Source organism: Candoia aspera, chromosome 4, assembly GCF_035149785.1.
Source record: "Candoia aspera isolate rCanAsp1 chromosome 4, rCanAsp1.hap2, whole genome shotgun sequence".
NCBI classification, from domain to species: Eukaryota; Metazoa; Chordata; class Lepidosauria; order Squamata; family Boidae; genus Candoia; species Candoia aspera.
The window spans coordinates 83144152-83168955 of NC_086156.1; the positions used below are offsets into that span (position 1 = coordinate 83144152).

Here is a 24804-nt window from a genome sequence, read left to right on the forward strand (position 1 = left end):
AGTTATGACGGCTTCGGAATGAGTGCTTCATGGCCTGTAAAGCACTTCTGAGCGTCGCAAAATGTCGCACCCCTCCCCCCCCGACAGTGACATGATCGCATTTCCGGCACTTGGCAACTGGCTCACATTTATGACCAGTTGCAGCATCCTGCAGTCACGTGATCACATTTTGCGACTTTTTTGCTGTTTTCCAGCAAAAAACTCCCATTGGGGAAGCTGGATTTGCTTAACTACCCATGATTTGCTTAACGACCACCATAAAAATGGTAATAAAATTGGGGTCCAGTGATGTGGTGACTCAGCTTATGACCTCAAATGACTTGCAATGGAAATTCCAATCCCAATGGTGGTCGTAAGTCAAGGACTACCTGTATGTTGCTATGACCATCAAATGATAAAAATGGGAGGGGCAAAAAAGTTGCAGTGTATTCTCAGCCCTCTGCAAGATATTCCAATTCTGTATAAGAAGCTATGAATCTTGAAAAGAGAGAATAAAATTATTCATCTGCCATTCCCTTTTGTTAGCCTTGATTGTATAGTATTCCTGTAAAATAATATCTTCTGTCATGGGCTGTAGTGATACACCTTGAAAAATGTATTCTGTTGATAGAATATATTGCAAATCCACAATCCTTCTCCAAGCTCAGGAAAAACCAGGAAATTCCAACCTAAGAATGGCCCTTGCCCCATCCCCATTTAAATGTCTAGAGGCAGCATGTGTGGCCTCAGAGCCGTCCAAAGGCTGCAGATTCCTGAATGTAAAGAGGAACAAACAAAACAAACAAATGTACAGGTAGTCCTTGCTTAATAACCACAATTGAGACTGGAATTTCAGTTCCTGAGTGAAGCAGTCATTAGGCGAATCTGACCCAATTTTACAACCTTTTTTTGCAGTGGTCATTTATTTATTTATTTTATTTATCAAATTTTATCACAACCTATCTCCCCCCAAAGGGGGGACTCTGGGCGGTTTACAACAAAAACAAAGTTTAAAATTCAGTGCCATTAAATACAATAAATATGAATAAAAATAAACAGTAAAAATATAAAATGTAATAAAATCCAGATGACTAAGATTGTATCTCAACCTGTGAGTATAAAGGGCCTTTCTAGGGTGCTAACCATCCCCAAGAAAGACTGTTCCCCTTCCTGCTCCAAGCATGCTGACAGAACCAGGTTTTTAATTTTTTACGGAAGTCCAGGAGCGAGGGGGCCTGTCTCACCTCTGGGGGGGGGATAATGTTCCAGAGGGCGGGAGCTATTGCAGAGAAGGCTCACTTCCTGTAATTCTTTTACAGATGGGGTCCGTAACACGCCCTCTCTGCATGACTGGGTGGGATGGGTTGATGTAATGGGGATGAGACAGTCCCTCAGGTAACCGGGACCCATACCGTGTAGGGCTTTAAAGGTGGTAACCAACACCTTGAATTGGACCCAGAAGCAAACTGGGAGCCAGTGCAGCTCGTGTAGCAAAGGTGTTACATGTGCCAACCTTGGGGCACCATTAAGCAAATCACCATGGTCGTTAAGTGAACCATGTGGTTCCCTATTGATTTTGCTTGCCAGAAGCCAGCTGGGAAAGTTGAAAATTACGATCGTGTGACCATGGGATGCTGCGATGGTCATAAATGTGAACTGGTCGCCAAGTGCCCAAATCGTGATCACATGACCACGGGGATGCTGTGACAGTCATGTGAGCACCAGTTGTCAGTTTTTTCAGCACCGTTGTAAGTCTGAACTGCCATTAAATGAATGGTAATTAAGTGAGGACTGCTTGTATTTATGGTACTGAGTTTTTAGCCCACCCTTCCATTTACTCCAACAGTTGAGGTAGTGTACAATGATAAAATAATTATAGAACGTAACAAAACCAAAATAAAAATCAGCCATATATATATTTAACAATTAAATTAAAATCAGCCATTTATATATTTAGCAATTAAAGGCTTGGTGAAAGAGATGCATTTTTACTATCTTCCTAAATACTGGGAGAGTGCAAACCCAATGCACATTCTGTTTAGGTTGCTAGAGGAAGCAGGACCAAACCCAAAGCCTGGAAAAAACATAGGATTTCAACTAAAGGGCCACATCTCAGCTCCTCCCACACTAGCTCCTATTCTTTTTCCTCCCTTCCCCCTAAACGCTGGCATAATATGCTAAAGTTATACCAGCCTAAGACTGTCATAACCTGGACTGGAGCCAGCATAAGGAATTCAGCTGCAATCCTATCCTACGTCCAGCTGGCATAATTCAAATATAAGTTTCACTGGGCGGGGTGGGGGGGAGGAAGAAGAAACTAATTTTGAGGCACTCAATAGGAACAGGATGGTGAAGTCAGGAGCAAATGGTTGGCATAGAACAAGATTTTGTGCATCGCAGAAGACCAAAGTGTAGATTTCAAACGACTAATTTCAGATTTTAGATGACTGTAAACTGCTTCTTCCTCTTCAAGCTTGTTGCTCTGAAATGTCTTTTAAGCTCCTTTTCCTGCAGCAAATTGACTTTCACCCTCTTTGTATGTATAATTTTTATTAAGAATTTTGATTATAATAGTAAAATCAAATACAAACGAAACTTAAAGAAAGAAAAGAGAATAGAAAGGAGTAAAGTGCAAGAAAAAAAAGAAGAAAGAAAAGCAAGAATATAATAAAGAGAAAAGAAATATGTAAAGAAGTGACTTCCAATCTTCATCACAAGTATAAACAAATTTAGTGACTCTTCACCTCCTCTAAGGTTACAAACATATATCTCTTCATCCCATATCCCATCTCTTACCTATAAACAAATCCATAAAACATCATCTTTTCAGTCCTGGTGTCAGCGGAAAGTCCATAAAGGCCAGAAGTAACAACTAATTGACTTTCATCCTGAATATTCCCCCAACTGAGTTTTCCACTCCTTTTGTTCTTTCTTTTATTCTCACTACCTTTCTTTTTTTAGGAAATAATTTGCCAATTCAGATACTCAGTAAAATCAACTTTATCTTGCATTTTTCATGCTGGGGATGCACTATTTCTGTGCTAAATTTTCTGTTAAGCAAAACAATCTTTTCCCTTTTCCTGAAGCTCAAGTGCAATGTGTATGTGCTGGCTTTTGTTTGTTTGTTTATTACTTTTCTTTGCTGAGTGTCATTTGGCTATATGTGACAGATGGGAATCTAGCTCCTGTATATTTTAAGAGTAAGATAAAACTGTGAGTGAGTGAGTGAGATTGATCTAGACACTTGTTTATGATGATTTCTCTTGGAGGCATTCAGCACCAGATAAGTGAATTGTTCTCATTTTAGGCTTCTCAGTTTTCCTTGCACAAAAGATGACAGGAAAAAAAAGCACATTATGTTCCTTTTGTGATATAATGTATTTTCAAAACTCAATATTCTCTGCTCCAAAACATCCATCTGACAAATCATGCAAGGTGGGAGGACTGGTTTTTCTCATCCTGAACCTGGTCTTTATGAAGCTTGCAAGCAAATATATGTAAAAATGTTTGGAGAGATAAGGCTCTGAAGCAGTCATGTGAGACAACTTTGGCACATAGAGCTGGCAAGCTGCCTTGAGGTTTGCCTGCCTGCTGCATATTCTGCATGTCCCTTCCGAATCTAGTGCCCTCCAGATGTATTTCCCCATGTCTACTTTTATCCCATCCCATCCTTAGTTTATGAATCATTTGAGAACAACAACCCTGAAGCCCTGGCCTGGTTTAGACAGATCTCTAATCTAGCTTACTGGGCTAGAACTGGACCTGGTGAAGAATGCTCTTCTCCTCCAGCGTTTTTGAGGTTGGTACTAAGCAAAGAGGAGAAATGAAATGCAGGAAGTTCTTGCTTAACAACCATTCATTTAGCGATGGTTTGGACTTACAGTGGTGCTGAAAACGACTTACAACCAGTCCTCATACTCATGACCGTCTCCACATCCCCATGATCTTGTTATCATGATTTGGGCCCTTTGCAGCCGGTTTGCATTTATGACTGTCACAGTGTCCCATGGTCACATGATCACCATTTTCGACCTTCCTGGATGGTTTCTGGCAAGCAAAATCAGGGGGAACCTCATGATTTGCTTAACAACCACATGGTTCACTTAATGCCCATGGTGATTTGCTTAATGACTCCCACAAAAAGGTTGTAAAAGCAGGTCAGATTCGCTGAATGACTGCTTAGCAATCAAAATTCTGGTTTCAATTCTGGTCATTAAACAAGGACTAGTTCTGCTCTTCCATCCTAGTTGCTCCATTTCTGCTCTCCAATCCTAATTGCTCACCTGCATAAAATTCCTGATACCAAGCTAATACCTGCTACCAAGCTTGGTAGCCAGGTATTAGCTTGGTGTCAGGAATTTTTTTTCTAACCATATTGAGGGGTCATCAGCTTCTTATAGCTTTTTTAAAAATCAGAGATAAAACCTACCATTGTATCTCTACCAGGATCTCATTCCTGCTGTTCTTTGTGCAAGAGAAACAAAGAGAGGTTCAGCTAACTGCTGTTTAGATCATGGAGGTTCTACCTATATTTTCTTTATTAAACATGACCAAACTTAGGAACACGGGATACTGCCTCCTGCTGAACCAGATTGCATTTCTCTAGTTCAGTGTTCTTTGTATAGTGACAGTCTCTTCAACCCTACCTGGAAGGTCTTTTTCCATGCAAAGCATATGCTCTACCACTGAGCAATGGCTCTCAGGCTTGTATTTGTGGGAATGGGAGAGAAATTCCAAAATCCTATGCATCCAGCTACATAATTCAGTTCGAAAAATCACAGGACACACAAGGCCATAAATGTAAGGTCAGTTGCCTGTAATTATTGTGCTAACCTGTTTCTGATTCAAACCAGTCCAGTTTCCACATAAGAATGAATTCTTCAAGCTGTAAAAATAATACACATTGAGCAATTGTGCATATTTTTAAAAAGAAAAGCTGAGATTTGAGGAAGCTGAACATCAGTCTGTCTGCATGCTATATACCACTGTACAGAACCTCTCCTTTGTTCTTGTTTCCTGCTTCCTTTCAAAAGCTGCTGAAATTCATTTCCTTAACTCAACCTTTCTACATGTTTCTGTTACTCTTTTTTAAAATTCGTCTTTAGTAGTGAGAAGTGTGATCTGCAACAAAAGGTTGCATTCTGAAGAGCTTCTATCTAGTATTCTCCTTAGTAAGTCATGCCTTTCCTTTCTCCCTGCATATTTCCATATTTCCTTCAGTTCTCAAAGCATTCTGTGGCCATTGAACATTTGGGGAATTCTCATCAGTGGAGTTTTCCCCTAGACATGTTTTGGACGTCTGCCAACTGGGTTTCACCTAAGCCTGCTGATATCTCCCACCTGTGAGTATAGGGGGCCATTTTGGCTACATAAATGGACTACTGTAATGCGCTCTACATGGGGCTGCCCTTGAAGAGCATTCAGAAGCTTCAACTGGTGCAGAATGCAGCTGCATGGATAGTAAATGGTATTGGGTACTCAACACATGTAACACCACTGCTATGGGAGCTGCATTGGTTGCCGGTGTGCTTCTGGGTGCAATTCAAGGTGCTGGTTGTCAACCTTTAAAGCCCTTCATGGCTTGGGGCCGGGTTACCTAAGGGACCGCCTTCTCCCAGTTGTTTCTGCCCATCCAATTCAATCTAGTAGGTTGGGTATGCTGCGGGTCCCGTCAACCAGGGAGTGTCGGTTGGCGGGAACTAGAAGGCGTGCCTTCTCTTCCGTAGCACCTGCCCTCTGGAACATCCTCCCTTCAGAAATTAGGATGTCCCCGACCCTGTTGGCCTTTCGTAAGGCCGTGAAGACCTGGCTTTGTGCCCGGGCCTGGGGCCTTGAGCGTGCGGATGGTCCCATCTCTTGGCTGTATTAACATCCATACATTGCTTACTTGGCAGCCATGTATATTTATTTTGTATTTATTTTATATTTTAACTGTTTTAATTGTAATTGTTTTAATTGTTTTATAGTTTTATTGTTGTAAGCCGCCCAGAGTCACTTGCTGAGATGGGCGGCTATAGAAATCAAATAAACAAACAAACAATGGCATATCTACCTGGATAGAAGGAAGCGCAGAAGTCAAACTACTGACATTTGATGGTTTGTTCATTCAGCTCCAACTGAAACCTGTTTTTGGATTTGATTCAGATAATTAAAGTTACAGCAGGGGCTTAGTGCTGGTTTTAGTGCCATGGTGTTTAGAACTGCACTAAAAGTTTGGGAGGAGATGCGGTTAAAGAGCTTGGAGTGGATTAGGGCATTTGCTTATCAGCCCCATCCTTTCTTCACCGAAGGCAGATGCTATACAGCAAGTTCTGCTTGGCTTACAGCATGTTGCTGTAGGCTAGACTGTGCTCATCAGTCTTAGTCCCTGTTGAAGTAAATAAGTCATGCTGAACTTTCCATATTGACTTCAATGGGATCTAACTGCTGCTGGCAATCTGAATCCCCACTAATATTATTGTTACGATGTGATTTAAATTCTAGTACATATAATTGGTTGTGCTGCTTCAAGTTGCTTGCTGCAAGTATTTTTCCCTATTATTTAAAAAAAAAGTTACATGAACATAATAAAAGTGAAAGAAAAATATGAAATTCTTCCTCTGATGTGACTCAAATATTAACAAAACATATGGTCTGAATTAAGCATTAACAAATTAAAACATTAAAAGAAAAGAAAAAAATGCTTGGAAATGTATATAATGAGCCAAACCAGAAAACTACTAGATTGATTAAAAGTCTTATGACTCGCTCATTTCTCTGAAATAAACTCAATTTCATGAGATAATGAGATGCTGTTTCAAGACTTGAAACTTTTTTTCTGCTTAGGAAGTATATAATAATAAAGATAGTAAAGAATAATGAATGATTCCTTTGGTATTTTGCAAAGTCCAATCAACACATAGAATGGTTGGTAATTTCCAAGTGGATATCTTATTTTGAAGATGAAAAAAGGTCTTTCTGAATTGATAATTTTCATTTGATAGTGTTTGCATTTATGAGGATTCACTCCAAACCTTTGAGAACAAAGGTGATTTTTTTAAAAAAATACTATAATGCATCTTAGTTATGCTAGATAACTCTGATAGGACTTGTGGTATAACATGGGAAGTGAAAAGGGAACAGTAATGTGTTTTTCACTGGAAGGAAAACTCTGTCCCATTTTTCCTTCTCCCCCCTATTTTATGGTGGGGGATGGAAATTGTAATGAAATCTCTTGCTTGAATGCTGTTCCATGTCCCCAAATGAATGGAGGAGCCATTGTTTAAGAAGTCTGGAATTCAAGGAATGCAGTACTATAGGAAGGGGTCAGAGGGATTTAAGTTGATAGAGGAAAACATGTGTCTAACCAATTCCTACCCCAGCCAGTTCTGCCAGACATCTACAGAAAAAGTGTGTGTGTTGGGGGTGGGGGGGGCAGGGAGAGTGGATACGCTGTGCAAACCTTTTCTGAAAAAGGTTTTCGAATTATACTCTACATATAACAGAATGTAACTGCCCATATAGGGTGTTCCAATTTTGTTGGAGCTCTTTTAATCAACTAAGTATTTTCATTAATTATCAAAATATGTCCTCCCAGTTTCAAGGTAGATGCTTCTTTTCTTCCTCTGCCAAATTTTCTGGGTCGTAACAAACAAAAAAAAAAGCCCACCCCAAACCTAAAACATGAGGCTTTTTTTCCTCATTTGTTCTTTGAAGCCAGTGAAATTTCTATATTTCAGAGTGAAGCTACCAATGCTTTCCATTTTAATCACACTGAAGTAAAATTAAAGATACTCTCTGGATATAAATTACAGCAAGTTTTTTTTAAAAAAAATACATCTTGCATCCTCTGCAGCAGCAATGTGTTTTAACCTTGTTCTGGGTGGTATTTGAACCTTGGTCATGGGTATGATAAGTAGTGTTCTTACTCGCAAGTGTAGATTTTATCCTATGTACTTATTTATCTAAATATTTTATATCGTCTTCATTGGGCTACCTTTCATGGCAATCTGCAGCATAACACAAGTGCCGCCCCCCGCCCCCCCAAGGTAGCAGATAAAAATTTAAAAGGCTGTAATTTGTTCAGTGAAATTTGTAGTTCTTTCCATATTTAGATGGAAGTAACATCTGTTAAACACAACACCTAGTTCCTGTGTTATACTCACGCTGTAACATGGTTATTTTGTGTTTGGTTTGGTGGGATTTGCAAAATAACTTACTGTGGCTTCACTTGTGATGAGAAATAGGCTATAATCACCTATTTAGCAAGACAGACTGTAGATTTAAATACCTAGCTTAGTGTTGTGTTGACATTTTATCTATCTGTCATCTGTCTATCTGTCAATCAAATGTCTATGGCACCATCTCACAAGAAGTGACTCTGGGCAGCGAGAATACAGTATTCCACTGCACAAAACAAATAACTGTTAGAAATGCCTAGATCAGTTAAAATGTTTCTGCCTGATGTCTAAATAAGGTCAGTGGTGGCACTATGTCTTCCTTTGGAGGACCCTTCCTCAGCAAGGACCCATTCTTCATAAAGCCTCTCTTCTTTGCAGTTAATTTTTGTACTACTGATGGAGGTATTTTGTGGCAAGGGATCCTGACAGACAGTGATAGAGAACACACATGTTGAAATAAGAATAAGCACTCTTACCATATGTTTGCTAAGGTGTGTCCTTCAGGCATACTTTGAAGATACTACCTTTTCATTAAAGAATCTTCAAAATTACAGTGGGATATATATAGATAACACATGATGGTTATGTTCTACAGTATGCCTTATGGGGTGTTCCATAGGCATCCTTTTTTTTTAAATCCATTTAATTGTGTCTGATACTCAGAGACTGCCTGGACAAGTCCCTGCAGTTTTCTTGGCAAGGTTTTTGAGAAGTAGTTTCCCACTGCCTCCTTTCTGGGGCTGAGAGAGAGTGACTGGCCCAAGGTCACCCAGCTGGCTGTGTGCCCAAGGCAGGACTAGAACTCACTGTCTCCCAGTTCCTAGTCTGATGCCTTAACCACTACACAAACTGGCTCTCATTGGCATCCTAGCTGGCCTATATATAAGCTCTTATTCCGATTCAGACAACTCTTTTTTATGTTCTTACCCAGTTTTGGACCACCAAAGATGGAGCTGAAGTGGATGATGATAACACCAAAATAGCTTTATCTTTAACTTTAAACAGCAAAACTAAATCCAAAAAGAAAAAGAAAAGAACAACTCAACTCGCAAGAGAGAGAGGGAGGTAACACTTCCCTCAATAAACTCCACAACAATAACAGGATAAAAAACATCAATAATTTACAAAACTTGCATTACTGTCAAAAGCCAAGATCAAGAAGAAAATAGCATAGGGCTGGGGAAATGTGGCCCCACAATGCAAATTTTTTTACCATGCTGGTGTTGCAGTCTAATAATACCTAAAAGGCCATAGATCCATACTCTGGGAAGGGTGTTTCAGATGGTACTACTAAAAAGATCCCCTAATGGATGCCTTCATCCTGCCTTCAGGGTATGTTCTTAGAGCAATATTTTAGATGTATAAGGCAATCCTTAATTCATTGAAAGGCTGTTAATTGATTTTAAAAATGCTGTCATTAGATTGACACTTATTATTAATTAATTAAATTTAGAGACTGCCTGACTCCAGGACAACTCTGGGTTGCTTACACTTTAAAAAGAGTAGAAAACAATAAAAAAAGAAAAAGATTATGTACCTCTGGACAACTTTACTACGTATGCCACTAAAAACGCAAGCAGGAGCTTCTCAATCACCATACCCAAACATCCGGGAGAACAGCCAAGTTTTAAAGACTTCTGGACCACCAATAATGTGGGAGCCACATGAATCTTTTGGGGGGGATGCTGTTCCAGAGGGCAGGCACCACCACAAATTTAAATGTTTTAATCTGATCCCAATACTTCTGTTCATGAAATAAGGGTGGAAAGTGATGTTTTGTGTGAGTGCAGAGCCTGTTAACTCTGTAATTGTCTGTGCCTCTGTTTTTTGTGGAGAATGCACCGTTGCTCAGCTTCCATGTGCTTTAGAAATGGCAGATGGAATATGCCTGTGGATTACAGTGGAGGAAAGATGTTGTACATCTGTTATTTCAGGACAGAGTTCAATCCTGCAGGCATAATTTTGTTTTTTAGTAGAACCTCAACATCCACCAATTGAGACTTGATGCAGAATGGTATCTTGGGTAGGAGACATAGAATAAGAACGTAGAATATAGCCTAGGAATTACGTTTCTAACTTTTACAGCAACGTAATTTAAGGGAGAATAGTTTTTACAGTATTTTTTTCCCTCTTCTTAGACAATTAGTTCAGAAACCCTTCTAGTTTACAAAGTATTGCCCAGTTGCATTATTGGATACATTGGAGAATACCATAGCTCAATGGCAAAATACTTGCTCTGTATGTGAAAGATTCCAGGTTTAATCCTTGGCATTTTCATGTAGAGCTGAAAAAGACTGCTTTCTGAAATTTTGGGCTGATATTGCCAGCAATATAGATACTGCCAGATAGGCTGGTAGTCTGACTGGGAATAAGGCAGTTTCTGTGAAAAGGTGGACTGCGTATTGTACAATAGGCTACTCTAGATCACAGCAGTTGTTTTCCATTGCTTTCATCAATTGGCACTTTCCAAATGTGTTGGACTGTAATGCCCATCGTTTGTATCTGGCATGCACAGAACATGAGTTGGGATGGGCTACTCTAGCATCATCACCAATTCCTTTTAAAAGTACAAATAAAATGCAGTGATTTTCACCCAGTGGATGGTATTTTAGGTTTGAAATCTTCAAACTCGTGAAACACCAGTGGGTATTCTTGTCCAGTTCTCTCCTTTTAGATACGTTTTATCATTTGTTTTGTCAGTTGTTATTAATTGCTTCATGGAAAGTGTTATGGCATATTGTTGCTTAGGTCTCACAATTCGATACTGATGCGTGGCATCAAGTTGGTACCTAACCTTTAGGAAATACTTAATGGCTGTGTCAAGAAGCCTTTATATCATCTGTAAGATGCCATCTTGATGGTATTTTATTGCTCTTGACCAAATATCCAGTCATTGTGGAATTCCAAAATTGTTTGAGTGCCCAACTCTTGCTCTATCTCTTTTATAATGCCTTATGTCAAGGAACTATATACCATGAAAAGAACTCAAAGAGAACTAGTCAGAATGGGAAGAAATTATGTGAATTATTACTACATATTGCATATAAATTGGGCATGCAAATAAAACTAGATTTCCCATATTTTGTGTGAGTGGGTCAGGGTTAGCTGCATAAATTACAGAATCTGGCAGGAGCTAATAGATAAAATATAGATTTGTCTTGAAATATAGTCACAGCAGGTAGAGAATGATACATATGGCCATGGATCTGTTACAGTATTTGCATTTCACCACTCCTAAATTGCAGCTGTTTAGTGAATTTAGGGACCTCCTGGAAGTCTGATGGAATGGACATGTTCCACCTGTAGTTGTGTGTGGCAGCTGTTACACAGCAATGAATTATTTTGGCACTGAAAATTCCACCAGTTTCTATTTTGAGAAGTAGGCATTAGGAAGAGCAAAATCAGGAAAAGAGTAGCAGCCTATTCCCTTTGCATTTGAGGACTTATTACAATCCTCTGTTGACATTATTCTTTTTCCCCCCTTACTACATCTTGGCTTCAGTCTTCCCCAGCCGTTAAAACATGTTTTATAGACAACCCTTAGGCTCTTTATAGAGATTCTCTCTGTTATTTATTAACCCCCTGAGATTCAAGCTGACGCTCTCCAAGTGTAATTTTGTTTGCCCCATCTCCTTCCGACAGATGGGATTTTCAGAATGCTCTGGAGAGTCAAGAGAGGAGACAGGAATCTGGTCCTGAAGACAAGAAGCATTAGGAGATTGGATATAATGTCTTGGATTTTCCTACAGGATGTGGTAAAGGGCAAGAACCTAGGAAAGCCAGGCCAGTGGGGTTATGGTTGCTAGAGGCTGTTTTTACTTGGCCTTTGGCCAATATGGGGGGGGGCGGAATGTCAAATAATGCACATTGCACAATAATATTAGGGTGAGCATTCAGATTCAGAGGCCATTCCTAGTTGATTCTGATGAGATGAGTACAGTACTTGGTGGCTGCTTCTACCTTAGTTGCTTTTTAAGAATATTGTTTACAAGACCTTGAAGCTAAAAGGTCTGCACTAAAATGCCTGCATTAAAAAATTGGGGACCCATCTGAGCTTACCAGTTATATAAGAAAAAATGAAAACAAGCAAGGAATAGATGCTATTTTAAAAATTTATTTAGGGGTGGGGAAATGCAATTATTGGGAAGTTATAATTAAAACAATATAAATATGATGGATGCAGAGTAGGGGGAAAATAAAATTCCAGAGATGGAAGGTGTTGGGCAGAAGAGAGGTGTGCTGCTTTTTATTGTCCTGTAAGAAATCTCTGCCAACATAATTCCTCTGTTCTTGTTGCTCTTCAGTGGAAGGGGAAAGCCGGGGGGGGGGGGAGGTTTTGGATAAATTGGGGAAGTCCTTGACTGCATTGAAAACAAAGCCTTCCTGTTTCCCCAACGGGTCTCAAGAAGGAAATACAATTAGATCAGTTCTGGAGCTGGCTTCATTCTCAACCTTTGGAACTTTAAGATGTGTGGACTTCAATTCCCAGAATTCTCCAGCCAGCCAAGTTGAGTGTCCTAATGCATCTTTTTGGGAGAGGCAACTGGACAGTGGCTTAAAAAGTTGTTGATTCCTCCATTCTAAGCCGCACCTTCTTCCTTTCTATCTCATGACCCAGAGCAAAAAGGTTTGGAAAGGATTCCAGGACTTATGCTCTGCATGCTTTTCCTACCTTGTTTCTGTGATCTTTTGCAGGCAATAGTCTTGGAATTTTAGTGTTAACACCAGGAGCCCAGTTTTATTCTTTAGGTCCACCAGATTAATTTTTGTTTCCAATCTGCATTTTAAACGATTGATCTCAGGCTGGTATTCTTGATACTTCCTGCCTTTGCTTGGCCATATTGACATGGTTAACTTACAGGCAAACAGGCATTTCTCAAAACCACCCTACAGTACAGTAGAATCTCAGTTCACCGGAATTCAAGCAACCGGCACAAAAATGAAGAAATAATATGTTAAATAAAAAATTAAGTAAAATCAATTTTTAGCAGAATGATAGGTTTAACCTTGGCATGATGTGCTGCGCTGTGCTGCACTGACCCCCTCCCGCAGCAGAAAGGCAAGCCCAAGCCTTTCTGTCCCACAGAATGTGAGCTAAATAAGAATTCTTCCCCCCACCTCAGCACCATTTTATTTGTTTGTTTGTTTGTTTGTTTATTTTCTATCCCGCCTTTATTATTTTTATAAATAATTCAAGGCGGCAAACATACCTAATACTCCTTCCTCCTCCTATTTTCCCCACAACAACAACCCTGTGAGGTGAGTTGGACTAAGAGAGAGTGACTGGCTTAGGGTCACCCAATTGGCTTTCATGCCTAAAGTGGGACTAGGACTCACAGACTCCTGGTTTCTGGCCCGTTGCCTTAACCACTAGACCAAACTAGACAAACATCTATGATGAATAAAAATAGAGAGACATAACTCATTGCTCCCTGCTAGGTATGGGTAGCCCTTGACTTACAATCACATTTGGGACCGGAAAATTCATCATTAAGTGGTGTGCTCATTAAGCGAGGCATCACATGACTGCACCCAATTTTATGACCTTTTTTGTGGCGGTCGTTAAGCGAATCACACACTAATGAAGCAAATCACATAGTTCCCCACTGACTTTGCTTGTTGGAAGCCAGCTGGGAAGGTCGCAAATGGTGATCATGTGACTCCAGGACACTGCAACTGTCATAAATACATGCCGGTTGCCAAGAGCCCAAATTTTGATTATGTGACCGTAGGGACATGGCGATGGTCTTAAGTGTAAGGACAGATCATAAGTAACTTTTTTCAGCATTGTTGTAACTTCATATGGTCGCTAAACAAATAGTCATAAGTTGAGGATTACCCGTATAGCTACTTAGGCCCTGAGTTTGTGCAAGCAGACACTCAAAACATCAAATTTGGAGTGGGGTTTTCTTTTTTTGGGTGATAGGTGTCATGAGCACTGATGGTGAGCAGGACGGGGCCCCTATCCAGGGGGGAAAATGCATGCGTAGTAGTGAGGAGTTGAGCAGTCATTCAAAGAGACACAGAACAGACCCGCCTTGACTTTTGGGGTTTATCTGTATGGGTTTTCTCACGCTTCTTCAGTTTGTTAGGATTTTCTGTCTAACGTAGCAGTAATAAAACACTAGAGACTTATTCCTCGTCTCAGCGTGGTTCCTGAATGATAGGACAATAGGAGAGCTTTTCTGATGCAGAAAAATAATGGGAGGGACTCCTGCATCCTTCCTCAAATTTACCCACTACTTTCAAACCATTTTCTGGCTTAAGAATTATATTAAATGATATGGAAAGGTTCTCCTTAGGAAATTGGAAGCCCAGTGTCTTACGGATTATCATCACTTTTTGGATGTAGTAAAGGCCTAATCCTCTTGCCTTCTAACTCTTCCTCCAATCCAACCCTTCTTTATGTTCAGCCTTTGTGTTGAAGAAAGAAGTGTTCTCATTTTGCCAAGGAGAAGAAGAAAATGAATGATAGAAAGTTGGGTATGGCAAGCAAGGAACAGTAGAGAGGAAGTAGATTTACAAAAGTACTTTTATTTCATTACTGTATACCCTTTTATTTCTCGGCCCTGCAATTCCTTGTGGGGCCCTACTTTTTAAGATAACATGATGGGCAGAAAAGGGTTGCTGTTGCGAATGGGAGAAGGATGTATTGTAGAAAATGAAAACCTTGGGGATCCCATGGGGAACAGGGAGCCTGCAAGATGTTCGTATTGTGTTTAGGATGTTGTCCATTCTCCCACGGTCTTGGTTCCATTTATGATTAATAGGTTTTTTTAAAAATAGTTTGTATTTGTTTTTAACTGTCTTTGTTGTACCCTGCCCACAGTCACATTTGTGAGATGGGCGGCTATATAAATTTGCTAAATAAAATAAAATATCAGGCTTGGAGAGCCACTCAGTGAAATTCACGTGTATCACCAGAGAAGTGCATCGAGGCTCAGTTGGTTGGATGTGGCCAAAAGGAACTTTACCAAGTTTTATAGGAAAGAGCTCAATAAATATTTTCCTTAGCAAAATACTAAATGCTTAATTTAATTCAATGAAGCGCAGTTATGAGCTATCAGAACTTACTTCCTCTTTTATATCAGTACAAACTGTTTGCCTCTGAAATGGTCACCAAAATGTTCTGGTGATTTTCTCCAGGGGAACTTGCAGTGTAGGGAAAGCTGCTTTCCCACACTTTTTGTCAGGGGCAGCATAGCGCTAAGATAATACTCCATGAGAATTTCTAAGGCATTTTCTTTTTCTGTGTAAACCTATTTACTATCTTGAATACGAAACATTTCTGCTACTTGTAAATAGGTTTCTTTTACTGAGCTACCAGAGTTGGACTGCAGACATCCAGGCAACTATTAGATGGCAGCAGAGGGCTAGACTTTTCTGTATTCTTTGCTGACATCTAGGGGTCATCTGTATAGAATATATACATATATGTGTGTGTGTGTGTATAATTTTATATTTATATCTAATATATTTAATATACTTAAACATATAATTGAGGAGAGTACAAACATTAATGACAGTTTGGCTTTTCTCTTCTCCCTTTGTTTCTCTTTTCTGGTTTATTTTTGTAATGTTGAAGTCTTTATGTTGTATTCGTTTAGTAACGTGTATTTATAATAAAATGTAATGATCACCTGGATTTTTGCAAGCCAGGTATTGTATACTGTAGCTATATTATTGTACATAAAAGATAGTTTCAAGATAGAATATGCTGTTAATTTAAATAATTTTCTTCCTCTTTTTTTAAAAAAAATTAGGAGCCGCAAAATTCAGATAAGAAACATCCCCCCCCAGCTTCGATGGGAGGTAAGTCGGATGGTATGGAAGAGTATGTGGTCTCAGCATCCCAGCCAGGAATGGTTTTTGTTGAAAATAAAAGAGCTTTGGAATCTTTTGAGATGTGTGGTTTTGACAAAGTTTTAAGAAAATCTCCTGTTTCCCATCTTTCCTTCTGCTAAGACATCTGCTAGGACAGAGCAAGAAAAAAACTACTACTTTTAGCAAAATTTCCCAGTTTTGTTGAGTTGTACAAAACACAGGCAGAATATAAATCTAATAATAATTCCCAAATTGTGTTGCCTAATAATCAAAATTACTGTATATTTGTTTGTTTGTTTTTTGCTGCTACTCCTTCTTTTCTGTTGCATAAGTGTCCCCTACCCCAATTTCCTCAGCCTAAAATAAGAAACACTGCTAACGATTTCATTCACTGCAGCTGATATGCCTCTGTTTAAAATAGCCAAGGGCCTAGAATTTATGGGTTAATCTGAGGCTCCAGGATGATGTAAGACCCTTCCTCCAAACTTGGGTATAGCTTTGCAAGCTTCTCCAAAAGTTGTTCATGTATTGTAACTTATGACAGAGGAATAAAATTATAATATATATAATTTTATTAAGTATTTTGATTATAATAGTAAAATTTAATACAAACTAAATTCAAAGCAAGAAAAGAAGATAGAAAGGAGTAAAAAGTGCAAGAAAAAAGAAGTTGTTTTAGTTTCTTAGAAGGACCCTGCTCTGCCTGCAAATCATAAAAGAACTTCCAGCCATCGAGGTTTTTATTATATTTATTGTATTATGTATTATAGTGTTTACAGTTTTATATTTTTATTTATGTTTTATTGTAAACCACCCAGAGTCCCTTTTGGGAGATGGGTGGTGATAAATTTGATTAATAAATAATAATAAAGAAGAAGAAGAAGAAGAAGAAAGAGAAAAATAAGAAGAATATAATGAAAGAAAGAGAAAAATAAGATAATAATGGAAGAGAAAAGAAATATATAAAGAAGTAACTTCCAATCTTCCTCACAACAAGTATAAACGAATTTAGTGAATCTTCACTGCCCTCTAAGATTACAAACATTTATCTCTTCATCCCATATCCCATCTCTTATCTATGCACAAATAAATAAAACATCATCTTTTCAGTCCTGGTATCAGCAGAAAGTCCATAAAGGGTTGCCAGAGGTAACAATGTATCTTGTTTAAACTTTGATCAAGTAAACCAACTTTATAGTCCTTCCTTTTACTTCTAACAGTCTTCATCCTTACTTCATTCAACTTTTGTTGTAGGATTTGATTTCTCTTCATTTCTTCTTTGTCCCATTGCACAGAGTCCTTCAAGATTCTAACAAGCCTCATTTGTAAATTAAGTAGGAAAAAATTATCCATGTCACTCTCTTGGTTTGTCCTTTGTATTTCCCTTTTAAATTTAAAAGCCTCAGCCAATTTCTTTTGTAGATCCAGTGAAACATCCTTTTCTAAGTCATTATCTTGGCCTGCCAGTTGTAAATCCACTTTCAATACTATCTCTATCTTGTCAGCTAAAATTTGGTCTACAGCTGTCATGTCTTCAATAACATCTTTTGGACATAGTCTATCCATTGAAGCAGACACCATTACTGACATTGCTGATATTGTGCCTACTATTTTCTGATTCCATTCTTCAAAAGTTTCCTTCAGTATTTTCATTGTTAGAACATTTTGCAACATTTTTCAGGTTTGTAAATTTTTCCTCTATCTAAAAACTTTAATCCCCTTTAAAAGTCTCCACTGTGGTTGCAAGCAAGATGGTTAATCCCATTGTCTCCCGATGCTCAAACTGATGGATAACCATTGTCCTGTGGTCTTCTTGTGAGGAGTGGCCATCCAGAGCGATGTGGGCAATCTCCCATCCTCTCCTTATCTGGAGAGATTCCAAGGAATCTACTCACCACTTCCTTGGTCTTTGCTGCAGTCGTCAGTTCTACTTTTACAGACCCGTCTTCAGTTTGCCAAACCTTGCCCGGAAGCCAGAAGATTGAAATTATTAAATATATATTTATATGGCGATAATCAAATTTATAGGAAACCTTGATTTAACAGTCCAAATGGGGAAAGGGAATGTGTGCTGTTCCTGACTGTCTGTTAAATCAGAAAGTACCTGACCTGCAGTGACATCATTAGACAAAGACTTCTTTTATGTGTGTAATTATGTCTTTATATAAAGTTTGTAAAGTGAGATAAATAAATCCAAAGTCTGTTGCTCTGAGGGACAATAAATTGAAGTTTTACTCTCTTTCATGCATTAAATTGATTTTAAATTAAATTATAATTAATTCTTGACTCCATGTAATCTTTGCAGGACAGCTTCTGGGATGTCATTCAAAGACCAAGTGCAACCTTTGGCCTGAAAAAGTTGCCTAGAATATGAAATGGCCAGTATCTCATAATCTAAAACTTTGTTTATTGTGATAGGAATCAGCCTAAAATAGTGCGCTCACTCTCCAGGCTTCCACCAAGCATAGTTAGTTGCAGAAACATGTCAGTTATTTCAGTGTGAACTTTGCCTTTTTCCTTCATCAGAACAAACTTCAAACAAAGCTTGTGATGTAACGTGAGAATCAGTTGCTGCAATGAACTGAGTTTTTATCATGAATAAATAGAGTTTATAATATACCAAACCTGCTTCAACATTAAAAGTGTGTTCACCTGCCCAAGTGTTACAAGAACAAGACATTTTGGGTTTTTTTTTCTTGGTGAAGGCAAATGCTGAAAGGCCTGGACATATTATACTATATAGTTAAGGCAACGGGCTAGAAACCAGGAGCCTGGGAGTTCTAGTCCTGCCTTAGGCACGAAAGCCGGCTGGGTGACCTTGGGCCAGTCACTCTCTCTCAACCCAACTCACCTCACAGGGTGGTTGTTGTGGGGAAAAGAGGAGGAGGAAGGAGTATTAAGTATGTTCACCTCTGTGAGTTATTTGTAAAAATAATAAAGGGATGGAAAATAGATAGATAGATAGATAGATATATAGATAGATAGATAGATAGATAGATAGATAGAGACAGACGTTATTTGGATTTGCATTGCCAGTTGAAAGCCTTGGCTGTCTTCATTGTTGGTTCTTTGTTACATTTTTGGGGGGATGGGCAGAGATTTCCTCTTAAGTTTTGTGTTGCTTTGTACAATTTTAAGCATGACTTAACCTCTCCTTTCTGGATCTGGGTCTGTGTATGTTTTTAACTGAATAGGTTTGTTTTTTATCTTAATAGGTCTTGGATGGTTTGCTAGCTCAATATGGTACTGTGGAAAACTGTGAACAAGGTAAGTTTCCATGAGAAGGTTTAGAAAATATATTTGTGTCTGTCTTAGTGCCACAGACTGAAGTGGGAATGGCTAGCTTAGTCTGTAATCCTAAATTTGTTTACCCCAAAGTAGTTTCACTGAACTCAATGAGACCTGCTTCTGAGGAAATACCCTTAGGACTGTCTTTGTCGATTCTGATCCATCATGTTTGCTTATAATATATTCCACCCCATTTTCTTAGTTGCTATTAGTATTTTTAAAAATCTCTGTAAAAATGTGTTTACTTTTTCCTCTCAGCAAATACATTCCTACATGCATTTGATATAACTTAAGATGCATTTAAAATGAATGAAGAACAATGCCTGGACATTCAGGCAGTACAAGTCATTGGGTAAAATTAGTAGAGAAGGCATGGATCCAATCCAAAATATAAAGCTAAAATAAGGATTTCTAGATCATGATGTGATAAACAATGTAATGGCCTGGTTTTCTCATAAACTTAAGCTATAATGAGTGAGGTTCACACATCCCACTAAACCAAAAATAAACAAGTCATATTCCTTGTATTTAGTATTCTCAGAGAGGTGGAGATTTAGCTGTTAATTCTAAGCTATTTAAGCCATAAGGTGCATTTTAGCTAAACAGATATATTTTCTTTTTTTGCCAGTGAATACGGACAGCGAGACAGCAGTTGTTAATGTCACCTATTCTAACCGGGAACAGACAAGACAGTAAGTGAAAAATGTTTTATTGGGTGTAGGTGCTTCTGGTTTGGCATTGTTTGTGCTTAGAATCATGCACAGAATACTGAACCCCAAGCTTGCAGAAAGGTATTTATATTAGCTGCTTCTCGCATGTTGTTAGATCTGCACCATATTTATGATTTATTTACCTAAGAATCTATGTCCCACCTAATTTAGTCTTTATCACTTGTGTGTAAAATATCCTTGATCAATGTTTCTCTGGATCTTGGACATGGTCAGGGAAAGATTATCTGAGTCACATATGTCTCTTCCTGGGGCTGAAATATTCTAGGAGAATATTTTTTTTAAAGGAGAACAAATAGATGCTCACTATCAAGGTGTATTGTTAGGTACCACTTATTTTTGTCTACATATATTGTTCCATTCCTCAATTGGAAGAGGAGGAAGTTCTTGCAATCCTAGGTTAAACCTTGTGTATTATTATTATTACTATTATTACCATCATTATTATCATTATCATTACCACCATCTCTCTTCTTTCTGGAGCAGTCCAGGAGTTCTTGCAGAAAAAGGCACTTCCAAATAGTCAGGCAAAGCTTCTTCTCTAGTAAGTGGATTTAGGAATGCTGCTGTAACTAAAAGTATTGCTTGTATGATTAATTAATGGAGATGAAAGAAAACAACAAACCCAGTTGGGAGGTGATCTCTGGCACATCCTGTGGCAGATTATGTCTTAGCCATCTAAAATGAAATGTTTCCTATACAGAATGGTTTGCTCTCCTTTTTCAGTGCTCCATGATGTGGGGGCAACGTGTAGAATTCATGGAACTTGGCAGTCGAATTTTAAATCTAGGTTTCAGATAAAGAGTTTAAAGCAACAGAGTGGCAACTGTACATGGGATGCTTGGTTGCAGATCAGGTTGTCCCATGCTGGGTTATAGTTAATGTTAATACCTCCATCTATAGTTGGCTTTATGAACTGCAGGCCATTGTGAAAACCATACACAAGCCTTAATGTCTTTGGGCTCTTCCCCATTTAACAGGCTCTACCCAGTCTGGAGCCAGCAGAAAATTAATCCAGCAAAATTTTTGCTGCTTCAGTTGCCAGTCCCAACTGCCTCTGCTCTGGCTTGCGGCTGGGGGACAGTATCCTCATTTTCTATGTGCAGAAGGCTGCCCTATGCACATCCTGTCTCAACACGTACAGGCAAAGGGAGACAACTTTATTTTTTATATGTATAATTTTTATTGAAGAAATTTTTAACAAGATAAAAACAATACAAATTTTAAAAAAGAAATAAAATAAAGAAAAAATAGTGAAAGATGAAGAAAATAGGAAAAGGTGGTATTAGATCTCCCATTACTTCGATCTCATTACATTTTATATTTATTTATTTATTTATTATATTATTATGATTTTATCAAATTTTAAACTGTTTTATTGTGAACTACCCAGAGTCCCCCGTATGAGGGAGATGGGTGGTGATAAAAATATGATAGATAGATAGATAGATAGATAGATAGATAGATAGATAGATAGATAGATAGATAGAAGGGAAGGAAAAGAAAAGATTATAAAGAAGTGGTTCTTAACAGTGGTTATAAATACATTTATACTTTGCTCTTTCTTTCTCTAAGATTACATCATAATTTCCTTCTTTCCATAGTCTACTGCAAAGGGAGGCAGGTTTAAAGAATTAGACCCATGCTTCCCTAGGCCCCGATGAGCACACACTTAGCCATCTGTCATTACTCAATGCCCCTTCTGAAGGTGGAGAGCCCTGCTTTACTGCCTGCCACCCCACAGTGTTTGTCAAGTATTCATAGGGCTCCATTCAAATACAGGTTTAACACTTTTCTGGAAAGTGTGTGTTGTTCAAATAACAACTATTGGGTTCTGGCGGGGGACGTGCCACGAAGCAGCAGAGAAGAAGCCAGCTCTCTTTTCTCTCCCATGTTACAACACAGCCCCACTCCCACCATCCCTGTTGATCAGCTTATATTTGGGGATTCATATAGAGACCTAGCAGGTAAAGCAGAGGAGCCCAGGAGGAATATTTCAAAGGAATCTTTCAAACAATCTTTCAAAAAGTCACATACTCCTCCTGCCCAAACCAAAATGGCCAGGAGGACAGGGTCACAGGGAATGGAGTATGTCTGCACCAGTATAAAGTGGCCAGTAAGTGTTGGGCTGATCCATCTCCTGGGGTGCCCTGACTGTGACAGGACTGGTAAAGTATGTTTGGTTATAGCCAAGGTAAAATTACCAGGTGTGTTGCTGGCTTAAGGGGGAAAACATTACATAACATCAGAACAGTTAAGGATGGCTAAGCTGCCTCAATTATGGGCTGGAGACAAGATGGAGGCATGAGGACATGGCAGAGAAAGAGGTTTCCAGAGTGTGCCTGCCTTGTTTAGGTCCACCTGGAGAAAGGCATTTTGCCCACTTTGGTACCTGCACGATATTTACTTTTCCAAACGTGTTAGTCAGGTACACACCACAGTATAAAGAATGTGACATCATAAGGGTAGAACTAACAGAAAAAGTGCATGAAGGAACCTTAAAAGTGCCGTTATATAGAAGTCATATAATCACCCAGGCTTGGGTGGCATAATAATAATAATAATAATAATAATAGAAAGATTTTCCTATTTTGAATTAGTAGTGAACTGAAAGAATTTTCCACATGTTACACTTTTGCTTTCCTTTGACAAAATAAATCGGCAGACAGGAAAAAAAAGATTGCACTGGAAAGGATGAAGTAGCATTGGTTGTGAGATAGGGGAGTTGGCTTTCAGTTTATCATTTTAGGAAAAGGTTTAGTTCACCTACTATACTGTAGTTCCAAGACAGCTTTGTTGGCCAATATCCTTGAGTTCTTTGGAAATGATTGGTCTTGATGTGACTCCACACTTACTTATTTCCCATAATGCATATCAAAGGTTGGCAGCAAAATGCCCATTGCTTTCCTAAATGAGTGTAATGGTATGTGAGAAAGACCTTGGGAGATGGGGTGAAGAGATGCTGCCTAGGTAACGGTCAAATAAGAGAGGGCATAGCCCACAGCTGCATAATGGGTGGAGAAAGAGGCTCAGAAGGGACCCTACCTAACTTCTCAGGCTGTAAAGGAGATGGCGGGAGAATTATACGTACAGACTTGAAAGATTCTGTTAATGTAGCCTTACAATAAAGTACAATTAGCTCATCTGGTCATGTTTCCTGTCTAGTCTACCTGGGAAGGCTGACAATGAGTGAAATCATTAAATTTTGCAAGCTTCTGTTTTTTCATATGTAAGCTCATATGCTATCAGGTGAGAATGGTGAAAACAACCTGTTAAGTGATTTTTTCTAAAGATCCTTTGTGTCCTTTTGCAAACTTTGGCATGGCCTGTAGCTTCCTGAGACCAACTTGAGGTGGATGGGGCTGTTTGTGCTACCTGATTGTTGGCTTCTTAAAGCTGGCTTCAGAACTGATATATGAGATATAGCTAAGATATTTAATGGGTTTATTCCCCATCCATGTTATTACTCTCTTTTTCTCCTCCAGAGCCATCATGAAACTTAATGGACACCAGCTGGAAAACCATGCACTGAAGGTCTCCTACATACCTGACGAACAGACTGGGCAGGGTGCAGAGAATGGACGTCGAGGTGGCTTTGGGACTCGGGGTGCCCCAAGGCAAGGGTCTCCTGTGGCTTCAGGAGCTCCAGTGAAGCAGCAACCAGTGGATATCCCCCTTCGGCTTCTTGTTCCTACTCAGTATGTGGGAGCCATTATTGGCAAAGAAGGTGCCACCATCCGCAACATAACCAAGCAGACGCAATCCAAGTAAGGCATTGTTCTACTTCAGTGTTTCTCAATCTTGGCAACTTTAAGATGTGTGGACTTCAACTCCCAGAATTCCCCAGCCAGCCATGCTGGGGAAAAACACTGTTCTACTTAGTAGAAGCATTTAATAAGACATAGCCAAAGATTTCATTATCTGCTTTTAAAAGAAAATAAAAGGAAATGCAGCAAAATCTAGTTTTGCATCAGTATCATTCACTATACTTTTCCACTCATCCATTCCTTTTTTTTAATTCATGCACAACATAACTTTATACATCGCGTTTTGTTCTCTGAGTGTGCATTAGTGCTAATGCAAAACACTAATTAAAATCACAGGGAAGCAGCTAGAAAACAAACACACACATCCATGACAACCCAACTCAGAAATAAATAAGCAAGGATCTGAATCTTGGGCACTATCCTTGAACATAAAAATTCGTATTTCTCCTGCTCTTATTTCAAGGAATGTACATTGTTCTCTCTCCCCTGTTTCTGCAGTATCCCCATAACAACCCTATGATATAGCTGGGCTGCATAGTGACCATGATAACTCAGCAAGGATTTGAAGCAAGAATTATAGAGTCCAAAACTCAAACCCAGTATTCCTCTGCCTCTGTCTTCCAATTCTAAGTGGAAATTTTTCAGTTTGGACTTCCAGTAGATTGGAAGGGCACCAGATTGAGGAAAGTTTTGCTACTGTATTATTCTGCTCTCAACCTTTGTTCTTGTTCTCCTATGAGAATGAATTGGGAGTTATCCGCAATTTCTGTTGCTAAAATTTGCTTCACAGTGGATGTGTAGGTTAAAGCAGAATTCAGTGCAAATAATTAGATCAGTGCAGCTTACTGTGATTGAACTTCAGTATGGCTTCTTTGAAATTAGATGCTTTTGTGACATACTAAACTATGGATTATTGAAAGAGGAAGCTTCTAATTTTACCATAGCTATGCTGGGGATAGACGGGAATGCGCAAGCATCAACATTCTTCCTGTAGTTCGGTAATGCATCCAGAGATGACCACTGTGCCTAAGAAGTCTAGCTGTTACATAGACTTTATGA

At 39.0% G+C, this 24804-nt stretch overlaps 1 protein-coding gene across 2 annotated transcripts in view; it reads left to right on the plus strand.

Moving 5' to 3' along the window:
- Positions 1-24804, plus strand: part of IGF2BP1 (insulin like growth factor 2 mRNA binding protein 1) — a 62125-nt gene that overhangs the window by 24851 nt on the left and 12470 nt on the right. Inside the window, exons 3-6 of one of the 2 annotated variants that reach the window (XM_063302007.1) lie at positions 15902-15950; positions 19178-19229; positions 19879-19942; positions 23464-23745. In XM_063302007.1, coding sequence (XP_063158077.1) covers positions 15902-15950; positions 19178-19229; positions 19879-19942; positions 23464-23745 — 447 coding nt within the window. The remainder of the gene's footprint in view (positions 1-15901; positions 15951-19177; positions 19230-19878; positions 19943-23463; positions 23746-24804) is intronic. The other variant, XM_063302008.1, reaches the window with a different exon arrangement.